At 40.4% G+C, this 22,959-nt stretch overlaps 3 protein-coding genes across 4 annotated transcripts; 2 read left to right on the top strand and 1 right to left on the bottom strand.

Moving 5' to 3' along the window:
* Positions 1-939: 939 nt before the first annotated feature.
* On the top strand, positions 940-7,835 carry hps4 (HPS4 biogenesis of lysosomal organelles complex 3 subunit 2). The gene is made up of 12 exons (XM_077561624.1): positions 940-1,215; positions 1,700-1,790; positions 1,879-2,022; positions 2,101-2,208; positions 2,521-2,637; positions 3,202-3,296; positions 3,432-3,501; positions 4,777-4,895; positions 5,240-5,804; positions 6,938-7,064; positions 7,221-7,332; positions 7,492-7,835. The coding sequence occupies exons 1-12, from the start codon at positions 1,184-1,186 to the stop codon at positions 7,661-7,663; spliced, it is 1,752 nt and encodes a 583-aa protein (XP_077417750.1). The 5' UTR covers positions 940-1,183; the 3' UTR covers positions 7,664-7,835.
* A 1,653-nt stretch (positions 7,836-9,488) lies between these two features.
* LOC144049591 (uncharacterized) lies at positions 9,489-11,510 on the top strand. The gene is made up of 3 exons (XM_077562632.1): positions 9,489-9,949; positions 10,908-11,052; positions 11,142-11,510. Exons 1-3 carry the CDS (start codon positions 9,532-9,534, stop codon positions 11,446-11,448), a joined length of 870 nt encoding a protein of 289 aa, XP_077418758.1. The 5' UTR covers positions 9,489-9,531; the 3' UTR covers positions 11,449-11,510.
* A 1,023-nt stretch (positions 11,511-12,533) lies between these two features.
* On the bottom strand, positions 12,534-22,591 carry mlec (malectin). 2 transcript variants are annotated; one of them, XM_077562067.1, is made up of 6 exons: positions 22,382-22,591; positions 21,796-22,057; positions 19,024-19,202; positions 18,770-18,946; positions 17,377-17,434; positions 12,534-16,011 (listed from the first exon to the last, which is right to left on the bottom strand). In XM_077562067.1, exons 2-6 carry the CDS (start codon positions 22,016-22,018, stop codon positions 15,767-15,769), a joined length of 882 nt encoding a protein of 293 aa, XP_077418193.1. In that variant the 5' UTR covers positions 22,019-22,057; positions 22,382-22,591; the 3' UTR covers positions 12,534-15,766. The 2 variants fall into 2 exon arrangements, with proteins under 2 accessions (XP_077418193.1, XP_077418192.1); XM_077562066.1 differs by having other exon boundaries at positions 21,796-22,076; positions 22,382-22,590.
* Between the last annotated feature and the right edge of the window lie 368 nt (positions 22,592-22,959).

Here is a 22,959-nt window from a genome sequence, read left to right as displayed (position 1 = left end):
CCAAACAGTATATGTAGCTACTGAACTAATGAGCTCTTTTTCTCAATTTAATCAAATGTATCTACTCGGTATGAAATCTATTCTGTTTGTTATTACTCTGTTCGGCAATACAGTAGATAGTTAATTTAGAGGTCCCAAATATAGTGCTTGTGATGACCTCCCTCAAGGACCACAACATGAGTAAATCTAATAGCTCAGTTGTCAAATGGGAGAATGGTGAAAGTGCGACTTGTGATTATTTGAAAACTTTCAAAAGTATTACATTTTACTATTTGTTTCTTTCCATGGGAATTTATTGTTGATAATTATAACTGTCTTTAAATGGATAAACATATATTTTCCTTATAAAATCGTAGGTAAATTAAGCTAATTTGTTATTTAAGATGTATCAAACTGAAAGTCAATACCCAAGACCAATTGTACCATCTTCTGCCATCTAGTGGGAAAACATTTGTTTGGCCTCTCCCTAGAATCTAGGGCCTAGAATCCCTAGATGACGCTGGGATGGATAGATGAACGAAGTAAATCATTTTCTGACCACTTGGTGAAATTGGATAGTTTCCCACTCTCGTGGCACGGCACTGTCACTGATAAAAGCAACCACTGCACCAAATATGATGAAGTGCAAATTACACCATTACAAATAATACGGCAATAATAAATATACTAATAAACTCACATAGGTCTATCTCTATAAATAATATTATTACAATGAAAATCAATTTTTCTTGCGTTTGGGTGCATCTCAACAGCATGTGCGGAATATTTCCCAGCTATATTTGTATCAAACTATGTAACAATTCCGTGTATTGTACTGCCACTTAGATCATTCAAAACCATCAGTCGGCCTAGTAATCGTACCGATTCAACTGAACGCTGCATTAGTTTGTCCCTCACCGGACGCCGTACTTTCACATGACTTTCTTTGCGTGTGACTGACTTGCATTCCTTCAGTTACGTTCCTCTTCACCATTCTTTTGACCAGCGGACTGACCACAACAGAACTTGAAATCACCCGTCGTAGTTGTAATGACACTTCCCCCTCCTCGCGGTTCACGAAATTATCATTGGATTTTTAGGGCAGTTTGTTTTGACGCGAATTAGGACATCGCCGTTTTGTGTTTTGGTAGTGGAGGCGAGAGGAGGACTGATGACAGAGTAATACTGTACATCAATTTAGACCATGGCGGAGCTTACTCCGCCGGACTCCAGAAGGTAAGACCCTTCTTTTACCGCACTTTTTTTTCCCTTCTCGTCTTTACCTCGCTGTTACACATTAAATTAACTACTCTCTTATGCGCCACATATTGCGTCTCAATTTTCTTCCACTCGTTAAACTAAAATTCGTCCAACAAACTTGACATGAACATAATAAGTTGAGGACATAACGTGTGGGAAGCAATTAACTGCACGGTGAATACTTTAACATGTAAAATTTGCTAATACTGAATGCACTGTTTCATCCTTTTGTTTGCATTTAGGAACACTGTAGTTTTATACACATAATGGGGGTACTATAAGTCATCAATCGTTATACTCGATATCACTGTCAAATCGTCAATAATGAATTAATCATATTTACAGTAGACTATATTGCAATATCTATCTAGCTATCTCTCTGTCCATCCATCCATCCTTTATTAAAAGTTCATGTGTGGAAAAAAATAGGTGTTTTTACACTTGTCACGCTCTTTTACAGGTGCAATTATTTTTTCTTATATGATGGTTCCAAGGTGAAGGGAGAGGGAGATCCGACTAGCAAGGGCATCTGCTACTTCTACCCGGAAGAGGTTTGACTCCTGGAAAACTGTTGCCTAATGCAGTCGGAAGTAGATTTTTCAAAGGATGATGACCATAACATACATGTTTGCGCTGCAGACCCCCATAGATAAACAGGAGTTGCTTTGTGGCCAACTTGCCGGAGTGGGCCGTTGCATTACGGAGCTTTCTTCCTCCCCTGTGCGCCTTCTGACACTGCGTCGCCAAAAATTTGCAATCCACATGAAAGAGGATTTCTTTTGGGTGAGTGTCTGTATGTTGTCTCAAGACCTAGTTATTAGTCTGTGATAGATGACCTTGTTCTTGTTCTTCCTCCTTCAGGCTCTAGGCTGCTCCATGGAAACTCCCACTGTCAGTGTCTGTGAGCTGCTGGATAACATAATAAACCTCTTTTGTTTCTACAATGGCTCTGTACGCCAGAGCTACCAGGTACTCTTTTAGTAGACCTTTTAAGAATGTGAGCCTAAAGCACACTGAATAAAAGAAAGACATTAATGGTTATCTTTTGGGGTGCCTCAAGAGTTTTTTTTTTATGAATAGTGCACGACAATCTTGAAGTAATAAAAGTAGTTGCTGGCAGTGAGATTTGGTACAGGGGCCTTCAGTGGGTACATGCTCGGTTTAATCCACCTCTTAATCCCACCACCATAGAACGCAAGCGTTACATCATCTGGTGCAGTTTACAATCAGCGTTTATCATTGATGTTATTGTCGACCTTTTTTTTCTTCTTTTCTTCTTAGCTTCGTAGTCGGGAAACCTTGGCTGCTCGGTGGTCACGGTACCTGTATCACCTGCTAGCTGGACCTTCTGAGCTTCATCATGTCTTCAGCTCCTTGACCACTATTGACTCGACAAATGTATGTCAAGATCCATTTTTTGTTCCGCTTGTCTTGTTTAGGGTTGTGGGTGAACTGGAGCCAAAAATGAACAACAATTCACACTCGCATTCATAGAGTCTTTAATAAACCCAAAATGCATGTTTTTGGCATGTGCGATGAGAAAGATGGATTGCCTGAAAGACAAACAAATTCCACACAGGACATCTGTCTTATTTGAATGCAAGTGTTGATGCACTTGAAGTGAATTGCTGCTGCTCACGCATGAGTAGAAACAGGATATGACTGTCACAATTTCCTGTTTTATTGCGCAATACCAAGGCACACTTCTGCGTTTATCATATCTGATCCAGAGTGAAGTGTGTATGCAAATTTTCTCCCATGGGTTAACCAAGGCCACGCCACAACCTTTTTGCAAAACCGGCCCTGACACACGTCACATGATATCAGTGATGATGTAATTACAAACATGGCACACATCTTGTTGTAGTCATTGTGCTGCTGATTTTATTGCAATGTAAACTAATTGTTTTCACTTGAACTTTTGTTCCGGCATCTGGTGATGAGCAGTATTTTGGTCCTCAGGTTGACCCTCTTCTGCTGCTTAAGGCTGCTCTCATTCTACAAGCATGCCAGCGCTGCCCCCTAGTGTTAGCAGGCTGCATTCTATTCAGAGGAAGGTAGGAAGCTATTCCCAATAATAAACTATACACAAAAAGTAAGGGATCTGTATCTTTTTGTGCATGGTGTTAATCTCAAAATATGCTGTCCGTTTGGATTTTTGTCATAAACATTCCGCCACCTCTCCTCCACAGAGTCGTGAGCACACAGATGTCCCCAGATGTTACCATGAAAGTTATGGTTCATGAGAGTGAAACCTTCAAGGTGAATTAATCATTATTTTCATTAGCCCACATTAACGTGGCAGGTGGGTTGGTTCTGCTCAGGTTCGAATGTGTGCCGTTTGCATGTTCTCCCTGTGATTGTGTGGGTTTCTCCGGGTCCTCCCACATTCCTACAACATGCATGTTAGGTCAGTTGAAGTCTCGGAATTGTCTGTAGATGTGAATGGTTGTTTATCTGTATGTGCCTTGTAGTTGACTGTCGACCGGTCAAGGGTGTCATCGGCCTCTCGGCCAGTTATGTGAGATGGGCTTCATCTGACCGGCGACCTTTGGGCAGCTATTGTTTGGTTGTTTTCTTTTGGAACTTTACAAGTCCACTTACATACTGTACACTTTTTGGCCCTTTAACTCATTCAATGGCATTGACGGCTATAGATGTAAAAAAATAATTTGAACTATTTCTATTAGTTAATTTTTTTCCCACTTTTGTTAACAAGAGTGTGAAAACCTAGATTTTTTTTAATTGTACATTTAGAACAGATATAAAATTTTTGATTAATCAAGAGTTAACTAGTGAAGTCATGCGATTAATTACAATTAACATTTGAATTGCCTGATGCCCCTAATTTTTTATAATCTTTTGTTTTTTTATCGCGTCAAGAGAATAACATTTTTCATTGTAATTAATCACATGACTTCAATAATCAACTCACGATTAATCACAATTTTTTATATCTGTTCTAAATGTACAATATATATTTTTTAGGTTTTCATACTCTTATTAACAAAACTAATAGAAATAGTTCAAATGAATTTTTGACGTCTATAGCCGTCAATGGCAGTGAATAAGTTAATTAGGTACACCTGTGCATCCATCCATATATCAATTTTCTATACTGATTACCCTCATTATGGTGGCAGGTGAGCTAAATCTATCCCAGCTAACTGGGTAAGAGGCGGGGGCGAACTACTGTAGACTCGGGACTGGACGACAGCCAATTACAGGGCATGTGTAGACCAACAACCATTAAACAGAAACAAAAATATACACACAATTCAAATAATGTTTTCATTTTTAATTCAATCCAAAGGATAAAATTACCAAATGATGTTCCTGCACACAGTGTATGAGTTTAAAATGTGTGTCTGAATGTGAACCTTTTCCAAACACGCAATTCTGCCCAAATTTGTTTTCATATATTTCATTGCCCTCTTTCAGACTTTATGCAAAGAGTATTTCACTTTGTATGAGTTTATTTCTAGTCATGTTTTCTAACAGAAAAGAGCCACGCCTGTGTTTTCCATTTCTATTCAGGCGCAATCGCCCAAAGGCCCATCAAGCTTATTTGGTGATGCCGTCAGCTCTACTTCTGTTTTCCTCACCATGTTTGAACTTCAGTACCTGCAGTCGGCACCTGTTGATATTGAATCATGGTACTGTCATATAAAGCACATTTCAGTTGTATGTCATTTTAATGCTGCCACACACACACACACACTTCTAGTAAAGGTCAAAAGGAGTCTGTCACCTGGTTTAAATTTGACATCTACAGTATGTCATTTGTCTATTGTGTGCAGTAGCTGTTTAAAAATCTGAAAGGGAGCAAGATGAGCCAATCACATTCAGGTGTCATGACGTTGATACTCTGCTCATTATTCAAGTACCTGCCCATTTCTAGCTAAAACTCGTACTTTACATCAAATGGCAACCTTGAAAATACCAAATTATTAAAAAAGATAAAGAAAGTATTCAGAAAATAGTTTTCATTCTTCCCCAGGTCCCAGTCTACTCCAGTGAAAGACCCCTCCCTACGTAAGAACCTGTCAAGGACGCCGTCGGATACGACCTCTTCTGAATCTTTGCCTTCAGATCCACCTTCCTCCCAAAAGGAAACCTTGAGCCCTGGCTTGTCTGCATCGGACAACTCCGTTACCGGCCCGTTTCCATCGCAGAGCACCACTGATCCAGTCCGCCCCAGACCAAATGGCGAGGCCTCCCGTGAAGCTGAGGAGGAAGTTCTACAAAGTTCCAACTATGATAGTTTTCAGAGCAGCGGAGGGGAGCGAGGCGACCCGGAGCGCAACGCAACCTCGAGCCTGAATGGAGAGGATGGAGGCGCATACTGTGGGACGGTATTCGACTCTGGAGTGACAGAACACTGCAATGAAGATTCACACCATCACATATTGGAAGGTGGAAGGGGGTCCAAGACTACCCTCGTCGATCCAGACGACACCCCTCTGGTTCCCATGACACTGTACCTGCACAGGGTCAAGGGTCTTGTACTGGCTTTGCTGGTGGAGCCCCACTTCTTATGTGATCAAGCTGCCATGGAGGAAGTGGTAAGAAGCAACACTAGCCCACCTAACTTGAATATGTTGATTTCTCTGTGGTGTTTTCATGTTATTTTCTGCCTCCGCACCAAAAATGCACCATGTATCACATATGTGACTCGCTCCGGCAACGTTTTGAGCTAGACACAAAAATGTATGGTTTGGACAAAAATGTCGATTTTGAGATTTCTCCACAAACAGCCTCCTTGAGGTCTCTAGTTTCATTTCCGAGCAGCACAAAAGTTAATATTGTAATAGAAGTGTATGAAAATAAGCAATTATTAAAACAAGTGCCATAGTGCATCTTTAGCCAACGTATTATTAGCTAATTTAAGATTGCACCGCGTCTTGGAAACCTGCCTCAAAATAATTAATAAATAAGTCCCTCGCCTCAGCCGGTCACATATTGTATAGTGCTACATGCAAATTTCATTGGTAAGAAATTTGTGGTTTTAATTTTTTTTCTTATAAAATATATCTCTTGAGTGCTACCCAAAGATTTGTCTGCCTCATGTTGTCAGAGCCATCAATAATCAAATGAGAGCAAAGCACATCAGGACAAAATTCGCTGCAAAATGTAAACCTAACCTCTGTAAATCACAATTCACGTTACTTGGATGATGTAATCTGAATGGTCAATACAAACAGTGAAGTTCGTTCTCTGAGAGGCTCTCATTTCTCCATACTGAGACCCGAGCATAAAACGGGTACTGTTAAAAAAAAAAAAATTTGAATAAAAAACAAACACCAAAAACAAGTTGTTAGTAAAGTGGCAACGTAAAATGGCTGCCCTCTGACTTTAGCCATGAGCAACCTATTGATAATCCATACGTTCGTGCTGTACGGTACGTGGTGGCCTGACATAATAGTAAATAAGCTTTTTTTTTCTTCTTCTTTTTTCTTCTGGGGAGCTCAGTATTGTTCATTCGGTAATTTTACCAATTTGACATGTCATCATCATGTAGATCAGGTAAATAAGCTTAATGACATGTCGCATTAGAATATTTATAACCCTCCAAATTTGAATATGAAAAATGCCGCCACTGTTTTTGAAAAGTACACAGGTGCGCTAACTTGCCTTTGTGATGCTAATTTACGCTTTTTGTCAGCCAGTCAGCTCTGCCTTTCTGCTTTGTATCCAGTATCACAGCTGCTTAGCGTCGCTAAACGGACTGGAAGCCCACCTGAGAAGCATCTCGGCAGGGCCGCCGGGCACCGCGGGGCCCTACATTTTCGCCCACTTCGACTGCACTCGGAGCACGCTAACAAGTGAGGCCTGACCGTTTTCCTTTTGCAAATGCTTTGGAATCACGGGTTTGCATGCGAGCTTGTGCCACTCCGGACTGTTATCAGTGTTCCTTTGTGCATCAGGAAAGCCTGTCCAGGTTAATGTGGCACTGACACCGTTATTGTGTGTCTCTGTAGCCAACCTGTCTGGTGGAGCAGGGGCAGCCCCCGAGCGTCCTTTTGTCAGAGCCGCATCACTTCTTCACTCGCATTTCTGTAACACTGAAACTCTGCAGGAGGCTATTATCAGGTCAGTATGCCAGGGACTGCTGGGGGTGGGGGCGGGGGCTTTTCTTGGCTCCTTTCACAGAGGGTAGGGGGCAGGGTAAGGATCTGTCATCATCAAGTCTATCATCGCAACGCAGCATTCCCAAACTGATGATCGCCACTTGTACGTCTTTTGTCGCAGGAACGCCTCCAGCGCCGTGTACGGGGCGCGCAACGTGGCCCACGAGACGTACTTCCTGCAGCACGGCGTTGCGCTGAGGAACTCGGGCATCCCCAACCACCAGGACAGCGCATTCTCCTTGCCTAGCAAGGCTCGGCACAGACTGCTCAAACATGGCGTTAACCTACTCTGACGTGACAGCGCAGCTACAGTTCACAGCAGGACTTCAAATATTATTTAAAGCCTTTTCAACATGTTTTAGTGAACATGTTTAGACTCTTTCTGTATGTCTTCAAACTCTCACTCCCCTTATTTAACAACATTGAGAAAAATGATATTAAACTTGTTTAGTTAGTGAGTCACAATTTCAAGTACATTTTTGTGTGGTCTTTTTATAATCAAGCACACAAGATCGTCAGTTACACAGCTTTTGGGAAATATTTTTTTAATCAATTACTGAGGTTGAAAAAGTACTCACACTTGTAAGTTGTGTAAAAAATGACTGCCAAGTACTGATTCAACTCCAGTACTTTAAAAGTAGACGAAATTTACCCAAGTGCATAATTAAAAACTTTTTTTTTTATTGTCATTTATATACAATATCTGATTTGATAACAGCGCAACAAAAAATGACCTGCGGCGTCTATGCACAAAATTGTTTCTTTGATTAAAGGGAATTATTCTTTGCAACAATTTCGTATATGTACCCCCACTAGCCTAAACACAACATTCTGATAATATTGTGTTTGTGGAATGTGAGTTAAGAATCAAAATGCACCTGTTATTAGCCATCTCAGGGGGTGGCCATTTTGCTACTTGCTGTCAACTGTAAATGACATCACAGCTGCTCAAGCAACGGCCAATCATGGCTCACCTGGTTTATGAAGCTAAGATGATTTTGCCGCTTTACTCTTATTCAATAAACATTATTAATCAGAATACTGTGTTTAGACTAGTAGGGCTGCATAGAACATATTGTAGAGAAAATTTGGTGGTTGACTTCTACTTGCGGTAATTTACACAATGCTTGTTCTGAGAAGAATGCAGTCAGTCGCATGTCTAGCATGTTAAGAGCTAGCTAGTGTTCTTTCACCTTCTATGCTATCAAAACAACGTGTTACTGAACTCCATTGATTTGTAATAACGGTCGAGCTGGAGCGTGTAAATCTTTAGCTGGTTGCTAGCCAATCTGAGTAATCCATTGGCTAATGCTAGCAAACTGACGAGACTTGAAAGCGGTGATTTTTAGGCTAGCACAAGACACAACCAAAACATCATACAATTACATTGAATAAGGCCATGGGTTGGATCTTTTTTTCTTTAAAATAAAATTACAAGCCTATTTTGACAAAGTAAGGAATAGAAAGTACAAATCTGATCTCTAAAGTAGGCAGTAACATTAAAAAGTGGTCAGAAAAGTAAATATTCAAGTACAGAAAAGTCCATTACCAAAATGATTGTACTTCTCTACTTCCCACCGTTCGCGTTTGTTTAAAACGTTGCCTTTATACAAATGAATGCAATTAAATATTGCTTATTGGTGTGCTGGCCATAATTAGTGGAAGTTGACAGAAGAGAACAGGCAACATGTGATCATGCCTTATGAGCGATTTGTATGGAACCACAGGGGCAACAAGGCCGACATCGACCTCTATTGTTTGCAGCGCCACTTGAACATTTTGATGTCAAATGTTACAACATCTTGAAAAATGACGCGAAGAATCAAGCTGTTTAAAAAGCGCACTCATTCTTATAAAACATTGTTCGCGTTTGTATGCCTCGCAAACATGCCGATAGTCCAAATATGGAGTAATTAGAGTCATTAGCTAAGTAGCTGAATATGAATGGATGGGTTGGCGCTCGTTGGGGCGCCTCATTATGCAAGCGCATTAAAAGAAAACAGCGGGGGGCTCAAGTGGGCACGAACAAAAAGAGGGGCAGGGATCGGGTCGAGGGTCGGGATTCAAATTCAAAAGTTGTTCCCATTGTGAGCGGTGATATAAAGCAGGCACCCAACCCGGCGCAGGAGAGAAGCAGCAGCTCGGATACAGAAACACCAACATGGCCTCCACTCATTCACACCCTTGGATTGCTTTACTACTTCTTATCTCGGTGATTATTAGCGATATAAGTGCACGGGGCCGCGCACTGGACGCGCATGGATTCGCAGCACCGTCACCGGGGAGGTGGTCTCGGGGACGCACGGACCTTCTGAGGCGCTGGAGGCGAGGGGCCGCGGAGGCTCAACGGGAGCGCTGCGCGGAGTTCACAGCAACCTGGCAGGAAAGCTGGCATCGGAATCCCCGGGAGAATTCTACCGTGGTGCGCCTCAGTGTCAGGCCTCTGTCTGCCGGAGCTTCCCGGGGCCTGGTGTTCCCGGAGAAACCGCTTTTCAGCTTCGTGCGGCGGATCTACCGCTGCTGTCAGGACGGACTTGACTGCAGGAGCGTCAAAGGGCTCCAGGGACGTTTCAGACGAGGTGAGACGGTATATAGGAAACGTTTTATTTTATTTATTTGATCACCATTAGTTCGTTCGTGCACAAAAAAAAAAGGGGATTGACATTTACTTGGATTTTTTTTTTATTATCAGAAATTGTAGTTAAACTCCTTTTAAAATTTACTTAGAATTTCTGAGTTCATCAACTTTTACTAGACTTTTTCAAGTACATATAACTTCACATTTTTACAGTAATGTGTAGGATTATGCAAAAACTAAAAAGACAAGTGGGTGGGGGTCAATGAAGAACTATTAAAATAGAAAAAAACATTGAAATACACGTTTGGAAAATTTTCCGTTTAAGGCATATTAGTAAAATAATTTTGAAAATTATTGTTTATTTTACTAATATTAACAACACATATTTGAATGAAATGAATAAGTGGTAAAATGAACACAAATCAATACAGTTTAATTAATAAATTGGTGAGAAAAAGGCTTGCTTAATGTAAAATAGGACCGTTGCTAATGCTCGGTGTGCCGCATGAGGCCCCAGGGCCATACTTTGACCACCACTTAATGTTGACATATTTACATTTTAGTGCAGAGCAGATTTCTTATCTGAATAATCCACTTTTGCTTCTTCAGAAACCACCAGTACTTTCCCTAAGCCTTAAGTAAATATACGAAACCCAAGCAGCTGTTTGAAAGAATGGCAAGTGTCCTTACAAGCTCAGCGTTTATTTTTGTCAAGCCACATTAATAGCTTGATTAATTCAGTTGTGCAGAAGAGACAATGACATCTGCATACAAATGACCCTCAGCAGGCTTAATGTTCTCTCCAACAGTTGTTGAGATATCCTGCTGACAGATTAACAAAGCATTAGGAGTGGAAACATCACCTCCGTGAAGCCATTCTGATCCACTGGATTGAGAATAATGCTGTAAAAGATTTGACTGGTCCCGAAAACTGATTACACTTGTTTCCTCGTCCTCAGGTTCGGATGTGGAGTTTCTCCTCAGCAGGGAGATCTTCTCATTGAGCATCAAGAGAGCTGAGCTTCACCTTCAGTTTACAAATCCGCACCAAGTGGACATCCATCCTGCGCTTCTGTCCAGGGTAAAACGCAACCTTCCGACAAGGTAATGCCACATTTTTGTAATGTGTTCATGGAACTCCTAACACAGGCAGTGATTAATTCCTCAAGCCTCCATCTTGTTCCCTCTCGCAGGTTTATTTCAAAGTCCCATCATGGTAACACTGTGGAGTTGCGAGTGGATCTGCTGTTCCTTTTCCAGAGTCTTCAGGCGGCGGCGGGTGGTCCCGGAAGAGGTCATCTCTTGTTGAACATGCGGAAGGTCATGCTTTCCGCTTTGCATAAAAAGATGGCTCCAGTGGATCTCCAGGACAATGATGGGGACGTGTGGGGGGAGCTGGGCTTAGCCTTAGGCTGCAGTCGCGCCGGAGTCGGTGTGCTCTGCCAAAGCAGCGGGGTTGGACTCCTACATGCACCTTTTGTGGCCCTCTACTACCGATGAGGTCAAACTGACACTGGACTCATGAACACTGAGACTTTTCACTTTCGAACTGTCAAGACTGATCTGAAATGATGCACTTCCTAATCAAATATATTAACTTATAAATATTATGGTTTGTACAAATTCTATAAATATATACACACACATGAACCTTTTTTCTGTGTATTTTCCCCCTATTTTAAAGCAGATAACGCAAAAAAAAAAAAAAAATTCTTTACAGCCCCACTTACGGTTTTCTGATTAATATTGTGTTTTTGGAATATAAATTCCGCAGCAAAATCCACCTGTTTTTAATCCATTTCAGGGCGAGGCCATTTTACTAGTGATGGACAAATGAAGCACTTGATTATTATTTTTTTTACTCCTCTAGATGACACTCTTGGTTTAAAGATGCAGTGGAAATGTAATAAATTTCCATTGCACTAGCCTTTATCTTTAAACCAAGAGCACCATCTAGAGGAGTACAAAAACATTTTGTTTCATGAAGCTTCATTTTCCCATCACTAGATTTTACCTCTTGCCATCAACTGAAAATTATATTACAGTTGCTCAGGGCTCTGGTAACGACCAATCACAGTTAGGCCTGTGAATGTCACATGACCAAATTAAAAACTAAAACAGGTGAGCTGTGATTGGTTGTTAGCTGAGCGACTGTGATGTCAATTTCAGTTGACAGCGCCAAAATGGCCGCCCCTGAGCCGGATAAAAATCGGGTGGATTTTGCTGCTCAATCAGAATACTGTACCATGTCCATACGAGTGGCACTGCAGAGGACATATTTAAAAAATAAAATAAAAATAATGGGGTTGACAGCTCACATATGAGAAGGTCGCTGAAGCGTTGGTCCACTATATTGGGGCTTCATTTATCTTTGTGCAGCTGTCTCCTATCACCTTTTCTAACATATGCAGCCTAAGAGACATTTTCAAAGTTGTTGGGGCAGAAGACGACATCTGGACAAACAAAAGCATGCTGAACTTAGCGGTGGACAGCCCCTCGGGAACCATCTTTAAAAACAGACCGGATTGAAAGCCAGCAAAGCAACTTGATGACAGAGTGAGAAGAAAAAAAAACAGCAGCGACAGTCTGATAAAATAGCACATTTATTAAAAAGAGACAGCATTTATCAGCATTTTGTCACTTTGCAGAAATAGGACACGCGAGCAAGACTTGAGCACATTTCTCAGTCCACCTACTGCTGATTTCATTTTGTGAATCCATGGACATGGCAAACAGTCGGATCATACATGGGCCATCTTACACTCACATTGAGGTTGGCGGCAGACTTTAGTGCCACCTGGACGGTGGAGACGCTGGCTGAGGTTTTGCTGTGTACATTTGTCTCCATTTCGATTTGCCTCACATATGCTGTAGTTGATTGGAAGGGTAAAAAAAAAAAAAACAGATTTGGGGGCAAGGCAGGACTTTCAGCTATTCAGCTAAATGGGTTACAGTATATCACAAAATGAACAGAAAAACAATTTCCCCTTAATTATATAGCATTTCCAAAGAATTAGATTTGAGGAGAGCGATAAAATTTTAACATGGCTGGGGTTTACTTCCCTGATTTATTGAACGTTTATTAAAAAAGGTAAGCAAGAATCAGATAGGATGCCGTGTTTTTAACTCATTCACTGCCATTGACGGCTATATACGTCAAAAATTCATTAATCAACTATTTCTATGAGTTTAACATTTTCCCCCACTTTTGTTAACAAGAGTATGAAAACCTAGGGAAAAAATATTGTACATTTAGAACAGATATCAAATTTTTGATTAATCGTGAGTTAACTAGTGAAGTCATGCAATTAATTATGAATTAAAAAAATTAATCGCCTGATGCCCGTAATTTTTATTAAAATTTTCATCTTTTTTTTAAAAGAAGATTATTATTATTTTTTTAATAATTAAAATTACTTTAATAAAAAGAAGAAAATATAATCCCCCCCCCCACCGTAATTAATTGCACGACTTCACTAGTTAACTCACGATTAATCACAAATTTTATATCTGTACTGAATGTACAATATGTTTTTTTCTAGGTTTTCAAACTTTTGTTAACAAAAGTGGGAAAAAAATGTTAAACTAATAGAAATAGTTCAAATGAATTTTTGACGTCTATAGCCATCAATGGCAGTGAATAAGTTTAGAAGAGTGTGGATGTTGTGACGACAAGTCTTTGGTTCTCATGAAAAGACACAGAGCAGATCTTCATTCCACTCCAGTGCCTTTATGAGTGAAATGAACTAACAATACCGGGACCGATGTCTAAAAATAACGTGGTTTCACATAAGTCTGCTATTTCCCACATATTCGCTTGTGGAACAAAATGACCAAGTATAAATTAAATTCCGCTGACAGATGAAGCTTCCTTCACTCCAGCAAGAGCTGTTTGTGTGGAATGATAACTCAGCACAAGAGGGAAACAAAGGCTAATGATGGTAAAGCACAATGTATTCAATAATTCAAGGCAACAACAACGAAACACAAGGCAGTGCAAAACGTCACACCAATAAAAGATCATGTTGAACTAATCCAAACAAAAAGACATCCTGAGGCAGCATTTTAAACACTCAATCCAAATGTATAACAACTTATCTCCAGATCAGCCCCACATATTTAAATTACACATAATCAAATGGAAGAGTCCACAATTGCAGATAGAAGCTAATTTATTTGATTTCGTGACAGCTATTTCATTTGTCTGTCTGTCATGTCACACCGTGTCCTAACAGCCGTTCCTCTCCGTAAGAAAGGCCACAGGTCTCTTTAAGAGAAAACTAAATCAAACAAACCACCAGCACCTCAGTTCCGACAAAAAAGTGAGGAGAGAACCGTTGAACGAAAAAACGTGATCTTGTACCATATATACACACACACACACACACACACGTGACCGTGGACATTATCAAGCGCGGTGACTTTGATGCTAAATCAAACGACGTTTGCAAAAGGCAAAAAAGAAAAGAAAATGGCACCGCATGAAAAACTTCTCCGTGTTTTGATATCAGTCAAAAAAAATGAGGAGGCGCAAGGAAGGAACCACAGAACATGATTTTGTAATTGGGTTGGATGCAAGAGGTATTGACATGTTAAGACTTACTAATTGAAAATTTTAAGAAAAACAACAACAAAACACTTTTAGGCCGAAGGTTGGCAACACGACTACTAGTTTGCAATGAGGCCATGGTTATCAAAGATGTTGCAGAGATACAAATGTTTGCTCAACAACCACAAACTACAGCTGAACAAAACCTAAAAGTTCTCACTGGTATGAAAAAAAAAAAAAAAAAGAAGGCGCGGACATTACGTAAGATTTAAGACAAGAGGTTTTTAAAAGGCTGCTGGGAATTCAAAGGATGTGGAGTAAACATTTGTTTGGAACCAACAGACTGTTGTGCTTTCTTCATGTCAATAAAAACACACCAGCACCCACTCGAGGGATGGAAGACGAGCGCAAGGACCGGCACGGGTTCGCCATGAAAAGACAACAAAACTTCATGATCGTGAACACATACATGGAAGGGAATACAGACTCCCTCTTGTTTTGCCACCGACTTAGTCAAAGTTTGAATTTTAGCTACTGTCAAGCTAGTTGTCAAATCCAAAACTCATGTGGATGGCACACTAATAAAAAAGACTGGATAATAATGTGTGGATTTTCAAATGGATCCATCCTAATCGCCAAGATGACAACATTTATATGTATATCCAACATCTTGTCCATGTAAAATACACTACACAATTCAGCACACTAGTCAAACTACTAAGCAACTGAAATGTACAAATGTCACAGTGCACTGAATTGTCTGGTCTTGTCACATGGTCTTGTCACATGGACTTACAGCTGGAAATGATTGAATAAATGCTCAAACGGCATTCACCGCGCGTTCAGTGGACGAACTCGACATAACGGCAAGTAGCGGAAAACAAGATGGTGGCTGTACTCCAATAAATTCTTCTTGTGGTTGATTCCATATGGAGCCTGTTCCTAATCCCAAAGTGTGGTCAGATGACGAGGAGAATGTGAGACAAAATATGTCTTTCCGCATGCAAACTACTGAAAAGTTGCTACAGCGCCCCCTGGTGATGAACGGTGAGCACGTGCTTGCCAAGCTGAGCGTTTGAAGACTTCATTTGGAAAATGAAATGGATGAAGAATGTCAAAGGCAAACGTTCACTCTGCTCGCCGTACCGCGCCTCTTCCTGCATTTGTTGTATTGTCCTCCGCGGTCCATAGTTCCTCAGACTCGTGTGTACCTCCTCAACACCCCCGCCCTCCCCTCACCTGTCATAGTCTCATGTCCGTCCAGTCGTCTCACAGCCGACAGAGGCAGAACAAGGTGGGGATGAAGACGCCGAACGCCACCAGGATGGGGAACATTAGGCTGCTGTTGTCGGCAGCGTACGGGTTCGGCGTTCGGGGTCCCGACTGGACCCTGGGCTTGGAATCCGGCGGGAGCTTCTTCTTGCCCATGTCGTCTCCTCCCTCTCCATCTTCCTCTTCTTCCTCCTCTTCCTCATGCTTCTCCAAGCCAGGGTGAGGCTGTAGTTTCGGTACATCTTTTCACAGGAAAAAGAGCGAAACACAAAAGTGAGCTTCGTTTTGTGGTCATTTCGGGATGAGTTCATTTCAATTTGCAGGATTAGAATTAAAAGGGATACTTGACTCATTGAGCCATTTTCAACAGTAAGATTATATTTTTCCTATGATTAACTCATTCACTGCCATAGACGGCTATAAACGTCAAAAATTCATTTGCACTATTTCTATTTAACATTTTTTTCCCCACTTTTGTTAACAAGAGTATGAAAACCTAGATTTTTTTGGGGTACATTTAGAACAGATATGCAATTTTTGATTAATCGCGAGTTAACTAGTGAAGTCATGCGATTAATTACGATTAAAAACTTTCATCGCCTGAAGCACCGAATTTTTTCTTTTCTTTAAAAAATAAATAAAATCATTTACTGCCAATGACGGCTAAAAACGTCAACATTTCATTTTAACTATTTCTATTTAAAACATTTTTTTCCCCACTTTTGTTAACAAGAGTATGAAAACCTAGAATTTTATTATCGTAAATTTAGAAGTGATATAAAATTTGTGATTAATCATGAAAGTCATGCGATTAATAAAATTTGAATCGCCTCTTGCCCCATGATTTTTTTTAATGAATTTATGGCAGTGAATGAGTTAATGTGATGACTTCATTATTTTTCATAAACAAATAATACCCTTAAAAGTCATTTTGCCACTTGCTGTTGACTGATGATGACATCACGCGTGCCCAGGTAACGACCAATCATGGCTCACCTCTTTTCTGAGTTTAGTCAGCAAATTGAGCCTTGACTGGCCGTTTACTATTTCCTCATCTTCAGTCAAGTGGGAAAGAGTGAAGGCATTAATCGTACGTGAAAAATAATGAAGTTATCAAATAAATTCCACACAAAATATTGACTTTTTACTGCTGAAAATGGCTATATGAGTCAAGTACCCTTGGGAAAAAAATTGTTGGCATTTCTGTTAATGAAAGAAAAAAAAAAGTAAAAAAAAATTATAAAATAAATGTCATCTTAAAAAATACTAATAAAAATGTGATGAAAATTAATGAAAATCAGACAATGCTTTTCCAATTGTGGTTTCAACAAACACAAAAAAGAAAAACTCTCATGAAAAGTCAGTCAGCCTATTTAAAGGGTAACTATCAGTAGTAACTGTGCTGGTTGGTGATGTGGTGCGCACCACACTAAACATGGACCAGATGAAGTGAGAGCTTTGGGGAGATATTAAGTTATTTCCGTGACTACTATGTCCCCCCCCCCCCCCCTCCAATAATAGAAGTAACAAAAGTGTACCAACAATTTTGTCAATATGTGTATAATCAACAAAAAATAAAGTAAGCACATATGAATTAATAAATGTACCTTCTGGTGTTCCCTTCATCACGTAGAGAGCGCAGACCTTCGGGTTATCATAATAGCCCTGAAATACAGAAAAGGTCAACGCTTCTTTCGCTAGCGAGAAAACACTTGTTAGGTAGTTTCATAAGACAAGATACAACGCTCCACATGAAGAGGACCTCTGTGTAGATGAAAGATGAAACTATCAGGATTTCATAGTGCAAAAGCTTTACAAATGTAACCAATGAAAGGTTGGCCCACTTGTACAGCGAGACCAAAATCAATGAGGGTAATAAACGAAATTCAAAGAACTCCTCTAGCTACAGGCACATGGGCAGAATGGAGGCTTTATTTCACGCTGCCGTCGTGTGATCGACAGATAAAATCCTCCATTTGTTGGCCGACCATATGTAGCTAGCTGGACACTGTTTGCCACTTGTTCTCAAACTTAAAGACACACTCTCTCTCTTCAGTGCTAAGATTAGCCATGTATGCGTACGGGCCACAAATAAAGACATGCTTACTCGGATTGCAAGTGTCCAATACACAACAGCAAACTCACTAGAACGCATCTGACAGGCCATTCAATGAAATTAATGATGTTGTTCACAAGTGTTTGTAAAAAATGATCACTTTTTACACATTTCCCATCTTCCCTGACAATAACCTGTTTTGAGGGGGCGGTCATGTCTCATGGAAATGAGACACTGTCCACAATGTGTCAACTAATGTGGCAAACTTTTCTCTGTCCATTTGACTTCAGACTGTCTTTTCTAAAAGCTCACTTTATTGCTCGTCTTTGAGGTAACTGCTTGTGCTATTGTGGACTAGACATTGAAAAGTGCAACAGAAGTTGCATTGTTATAATATTTTTTTTTTCCATTTTAGCACAATATATTTAATTTTTAAGCAAAAATATTACTGTACATCTATGGTACATTAAGAAACATGTCCCGTCTTAAGTTTAAGTAAATAAATTTTAAAATTCTTCTTCTGTTTTAATTCTTGTCCCACCAGTGGTGAGCTATTTTTAGAACAGACTCATGGGATACTCAGGTGGTTCTTTGGGGCTAACAAGTACATGCTGGCATCACGTTTTTTTAAATTCATTCTTCTTTTTTTAATTTTTTTTTTAAAAATCATATCAATCAGAAGGCAGTTGTGCAACTAACGCGTCTCTTTTGTCTAAACCTCCCTCTGTCCCCCATCCTCCTCTGATCGCCAAGAAGAACAAGAAAAAAAGTTAACTGACTTTTTAATAACATAGTAACCCGTCAAACCAGTAATTGGCCAATAACTATGTGACATCACTTACTAGGCCACACCTCCTTAAAAGCACCATTTCAATTTGGTATGTCACAAGTCACAGAAGGAGCGTATAAACGTCCTTTTTTTCAAAGCGTAGCTGCTCACTTACCTTTACAAACTCCACCGTGAGCTTGCCGTTAAATGTCGACACCTCCCCTTGTACACTCAGCTTGCCGCGTCGAATGGAGAAGGCCACGATTTCGTCGTGCGCCGTACTGTGACCCACTCGATCAAAGATATCCAGGTCCTTCACCACCACGTGGCCGTTTAGTCGAACGTCAAACACCTGTCCAATCACAATGTGTGTTTAGGGACACATTTTACATCCATTCATGAAATGGTTAATCATAGTTTCATGGTTACCTTTTGCTGTGACTGGGCAAAGTAAACTTCTGCATACTTCATGACAAGTATATAGTCGCCTTCCTCTCGTATGGGGATATCATATCCAAAAGTGTCTTCGTTGTAGCGCTCGGTCTGGTAGAGAACTTGATCCTCAGGACTTGAGCGAAGGATCGGCAGACGCATCCCATAATCAGACGCTGCAAAGACAAATGAAACCATATTTGCACTCGCAAACGATCGTACACGGCTGCAGTCTATGAAACATGCTGACAGCAAACGCCACACTGCATGTGTGCTCGCTTGCTCTGGCCTTTCCGTGTACTTGCTGGAACCGTCTCAAACGGCGAGTTACAAGTTTGCACCGCAACTTGCTGTGCGCAGGATATAAAATGCTCTCCTGGGACAATTAGATCATCAGCCGCTTTTATGCATGCTTGACAGGCCGCTGGGGGAGGGCGGAACGCGTTCATGTACTGTATTGCAATTTGCTGACTCCTCATTATTCTGTTTGCAGAAGCTACGCCATGTGGATGTTCCAACTTTTGTCACACTGGGTAACAGCTTTTATGTGTTTGTCACTAGTCTAGGAAACTCAAGTCGATTCACAGCAAATTCTGATATGTCATTATGTCCTTAGCTTTACTGTATATACAATATCGCCTTTCAAAGGAATCACAGACGCTCACGATCAACACGTGGGAAGTTAAAATGTTAGGAGGACAACGTTAGCGGAGGGGTACGGCTACAAGCTAATAGCAGTCAGGCTCAACAGCAAACAGCAGCATTCAGTAGAGGTCTGACAGCCGCGGCGGCTTGTGCGGTTGGCATGGGAGATATCAGATCAGACTAATATATCAGATCAGAGTAATAAACTTTGAAAGGTGATGCACAAAAAGGACAAGTTTGCAACAGGCAGTGATGGAAGTTTACAAATGGTAAGATGCTAACGGCTAGCTGCTCAACTAAAGATAAAGACTCATTTGCATTTTGCAATACATCGTTGCTGTCAGGTGGAAACCCCAAATGTCAAAATATGGTCAATTTAGTATATATACACAAATCAATGCTAATTGGTCTGTTCTCACTGTTATTTTTTTACACAAATTTAAAGTGCTGAAAATAGCTTGACAATACCGATTAATCCTGATACGAATCTATAAATTGATTATTGCAATTTTTTTTAAAACTCAAATTTAGAAAATACTAATCAGTAAACTTGTACATGTACACTGTAAGATTTGTATGAAAATGTATTTATCTGAAAATTTAGGCTTATAACTGAGCCTCTGCATTTAATAAACAGGTTGCAGTCTGTTTCATGTTTGAACAGCACTGAAATAAAATATTAAGGCTTAATGTTCCATTAATATAACATTCTTCCATGCTTAATGTGTGAATCCTAACCCTAATTAAGACGTTTTGTTGAATATTCCCATAAAAAAATTATGTTTAAAAATCGATTTGAATTTTAATAAATAAAACGAATAAAAAGTAACAGAAACACCCTGAAAACTAATTAAAACTAACTAAATTTGAAAAACAAAACTCACAACGGAATACAAACTAACTAAAATTAAAAATTCCAAAACTATAATAACCCTGGTTGGCACCATGTTCATACCGTTTTAATCTGTGACCCATTTGGTCTCATTAAATTAGTGATTGAATATAATTTGGGGGTGGTTCGTTTTGATGAGAGTTAACAATAGTATACAATAGCAGTATATGCTAATACTTTAATTGGTGTTTAGGAGATTAAGCAAGATGGCAATTGTTAGATTTCCTGAAAAGTAGTGGTTTTGGTAAATAGAAGGAATTAAAAAATGAGACTCAATATGAGATCAATGAGCAAAAAAAACAAAATTCCTAAAAGAAAAATAGCATTTTTTAGACAAGTAATGATTATTTAAATTGATTAATCTGTTAAATCAATTAATTGGATGCAAATGTTTAAATTCCCATTGTTTCATTTAAAAAAATAGGACATTATTCTCTATTGACAGTGCAAAATATAAACAAATAAAATGTATGATTTGAGTTCTGCGATGTTCGGCTAAATATGAGCAGATAATAATTGCCAAAAACCATTTAGAATCCATCCTGATGCTTTTGTTAGCAGTTACATCACCAATAACTTTCAATGGAACCAGTTCCATTTGCGGCCATACATGCACATCCGACCATGGAAGGGCCTGGGAGAGCCAACTGTCCCATTACTTTTGGCTTCTAACAAAAATGGGTGGCACATATACAAAATGTTGTAATTCCTTCACCTTTCACCTGATTTGGATGTAAATGCGCTTGAATGAAAGTTGAAAGTCTACAGTTAAAATACTTCTTGTACGCTCCATTTAAAATCCATTGTGGTGGTAATTAGGGCCTAAAAGATGACTGAGAATGTTTATGGACCTGATACTGCATAATCAGTTACGAGTGGTGGTGTTATTATTGCCATAGTGTAGCTGTGTTCATCTATGCTAGTGACCAATAGTTATAGGCATAACAACTAAATGCTCTTCCACTAGATGGCAGAAGGTACATAAATTACCTGTGTCAGCTTTCTGACATTTTTGTTTGGTGGCTTGCCATGAGATTTTTCAAGGTAAAATATGACACTTTAATGGTGGGAAACACTAGGGTAGCCTCTGCAAAACACACGCCAGTGGTGTTATTATTCATCTGCACGCCATTACTGTCACTTCTCAACATATTTTTTTATGTTTTATTTGTCCTAATCATCTCTTTCGTTTGTATGTGGTTCACACTCATCCAGCACTACTGTTGACTCACCTTTCCCGAGCTTGCCTTCCAAAGGGTCCTTTTTGAAGTGAATACCGTGCACGTCTACATGCGATTCCCCTCCAGCATTGACAGCCCAGATCACCCTTTCAGCGAGGCTGGGGCCGCCGCCGCCGCCACCACCACCGCCGCCGTCAGCCCAACACTGCACAAGCAGCACGGACAGCACCGCTGCAACCAGCCCGGCGAAGAGCTGCGCCGTGAGCCGCTGCATCGCCACACTCACTCCCGGTCTTCGTTACGGAGACGGACACTGTCAACGGGCACACTCTCTGTCAATAACGTAGGAAAAGAGCAGGATTTTAAAGTGAGCTAGCCAGCCTGACGTGATGACATGCAATATGATAGGAATAAGTTAGCCAGGATGCTAGCAGTGCCACCCGGTAACATGAGAGAACACAAGACAGCGAAGACAAAAGACGCATAGCCATATAGCGCGTGCTTAGTATGTAGGGCAGTAATTGAATTGAAATCGCAATTAACATACGAGAACAGTCGGCAGTTATGCTAGCGGGCTAACGTACCTGTCTAACCAGAAATACGTGGTTTACTGGAGCGCGGCTAACATGTGTCTTACCTTCTCCTCGGAAATGCTGTCAAAGTGAATGCCTAGCACTCGTGATGAAGTCTCACTAGACACATGCACCGACGATTAATGACAGTGTTGGCAGTATTCATATATTGTCAGATGGTGTTGGTCTCAGTCTGGAACACTTGACGACTTTCATTCAAAATGTGTGTATCTACACTGGCTGCTAGCTGCAGTGCAACGTAACGCAGCGGCTGAGTGGCAGATATTTTGACCAATCACATCCTCCCGAATTCGCAGGCGGGCTCAACGACGTCCTTCACGGCTACGTTCGAACATGAAATCCAAGCCACGTTTTCTACATTTGCTATATGTATGCACCCATATGGTAATAATTGTGTTTCTTGAATGACTTTCTAAGTGACAAGCTGTTAGAATTTATTATAAGAAATGAAACCATCCAGTAAAAATATACGCGTGGCCTTGACGTATTCGCCACGCCCCCCTTTTCCGGAACCGTATCATCGTTCCGTGTATGGTTGAGCTCTTGTCCAATCAGGAGAGTCCAACGCAGCTCGCACACGGCACACGAGAGGGTTGGGCAAAGATGAGCGAGCAAACAGGTT

This window comes from Vanacampus margaritifer, chromosome 3 (genome assembly GCF_051991255.1).
Source record: "Vanacampus margaritifer isolate UIUO_Vmar chromosome 3, RoL_Vmar_1.0, whole genome shotgun sequence".
In the NCBI taxonomy this organism is placed as follows: domain Eukaryota; kingdom Metazoa; phylum Chordata; class Actinopteri; order Syngnathiformes; family Syngnathidae; genus Vanacampus; species Vanacampus margaritifer.
Note: the sequence above shows the minus strand (reverse complement) of the source record. Positions and strands in the feature narration are given on the sequence as shown.

Coding starts and splice junctions, on each gene's coding strand:
- mlec (XM_077562067.1), bottom strand. CDS start 22,018: ATGCAGCGGCTCACGGCGCAGCTCTTCGCCGGGCTGGTTGCAGCGGTG. Junction 19,203..21,795: donor GGAAGGCAAGCTCGGGAAAG/GTGAGTCAACAG, acceptor TTGTCTTTGCAG/CGTCTGATTATGGGATGCGT. Junction 16,012..17,376: donor GATGAAGGGAACACCAGAAG/GTACATTTATTA, acceptor TCCTGTGAAAAG/ATGTACCGAAACTACAGCCT.
- LOC144049591 (XM_077562632.1), top strand. CDS start 9,532: ATGGCCTCCACTCATTCACACCCTTGGATTGCTTTACTACTTCTTATC. Junction 9,950..10,907: donor CCAGGGACGTTTCAGACGAG/GTGAGACGGTAT, acceptor CCTCGTCCTCAG/GTTCGGATGTGGAGTTTCTC. Junction 11,053..11,141: donor AAACGCAACCTTCCGACAAG/GTAATGCCACAT, acceptor TCCCTCTCGCAG/GTTTATTTCAAAGTCCCATC.
- hps4 (XM_077561624.1), top strand. CDS start 1,184: ATGGCGGAGCTTACTCCGCCGGACTCCAGAAG. Junction 1,791..1,878: donor GCTACTTCTACCCGGAAGAG/GTTTGACTCCTG, acceptor TTTGCGCTGCAG/ACCCCCATAGATAAACAGGA. Junction 3,502..4,776: donor ATGAGAGTGAAACCTTCAAG/GTGAATTAATCA, acceptor ATTTCTATTCAG/GCGCAATCGCCCAAAGGCCC.